Source organism: Bison bison, unplaced genomic scaffold (assembly GCF_000754665.1).
Source record: "Bison bison bison isolate TAMUID 2011002044 unplaced genomic scaffold, Bison_UMD1.0 scf7180017864338, whole genome shotgun sequence".
In the NCBI taxonomy this organism is placed as follows: Eukaryota; Metazoa; Chordata; class Mammalia; order Artiodactyla; family Bovidae; genus Bison; species Bison bison.
The window spans coordinates 2857786-2858248 of record NW_011494910.1 but is presented as its reverse complement, the minus strand read 5'-3'; the positions used below and the strand labels follow the sequence as shown (position 1 = coordinate 2858248).

The following is a 463-nucleotide window of genomic DNA, read 5'->3' as shown; positions in this document are numbered from 1 at the left end:
CCCTTCCAGCAGCCCAGGGCGCTGGGAGATGCTGCGTCTGCTTCCACCACCACCGAACCTGAAATCCGGCCCCTCTCACAGGCGGAGCGGGGTGGGGCGGGGTGGGGCGGGGCGGGGCGGGGCGGCGCACCCACCTGTAGCGTTCCTCCTGCAGGCACTGGGTCATATAGGTGTAGTCCCTCTGCAGCTGCGCCTTCAGGTCCTCCATTGAGTCCTCTAGGTGTGACTGGCCCTCCTTGATCTCCCGCAGCTCTTCCAGCACAGCGTCCACGTTGCCAGGGGCCCCGTACAGCTGGCCGGATTTGGGGCTCCCCGGCGCGGCGGCGGCGGGCCCAGCCCCAGAGTTGCTGCCCGCGCCTGCTGAGCTGGCGCTGGCGCTGGAGCACTCGTCGTCGCTGGCGTACTTGGGGCTGGACACGAGCGTGGCGCTGCCGCTCAGCGCCCGGGCCGCCTCCTCGGGCGG

At 71.3% G+C, this 463-nt stretch overlaps 1 protein-coding gene across 1 annotated transcript in view; it reads right to left on the bottom strand.

Annotated features, from left to right (window-relative positions):
* Positions 1-463, bottom strand: part of TMCC2 (transmembrane and coiled-coil domain family 2) — a 38218-nt gene that overhangs the window by 3135 nt on the left and 34620 nt on the right. Inside the window, exon 5 of the mRNA XM_010854258.1 lies at positions 135-357. Coding sequence (XP_010852560.1) covers positions 135-357 — 223 coding nt within the window. The remainder of the gene's footprint in view (positions 1-134; positions 358-463) is intronic.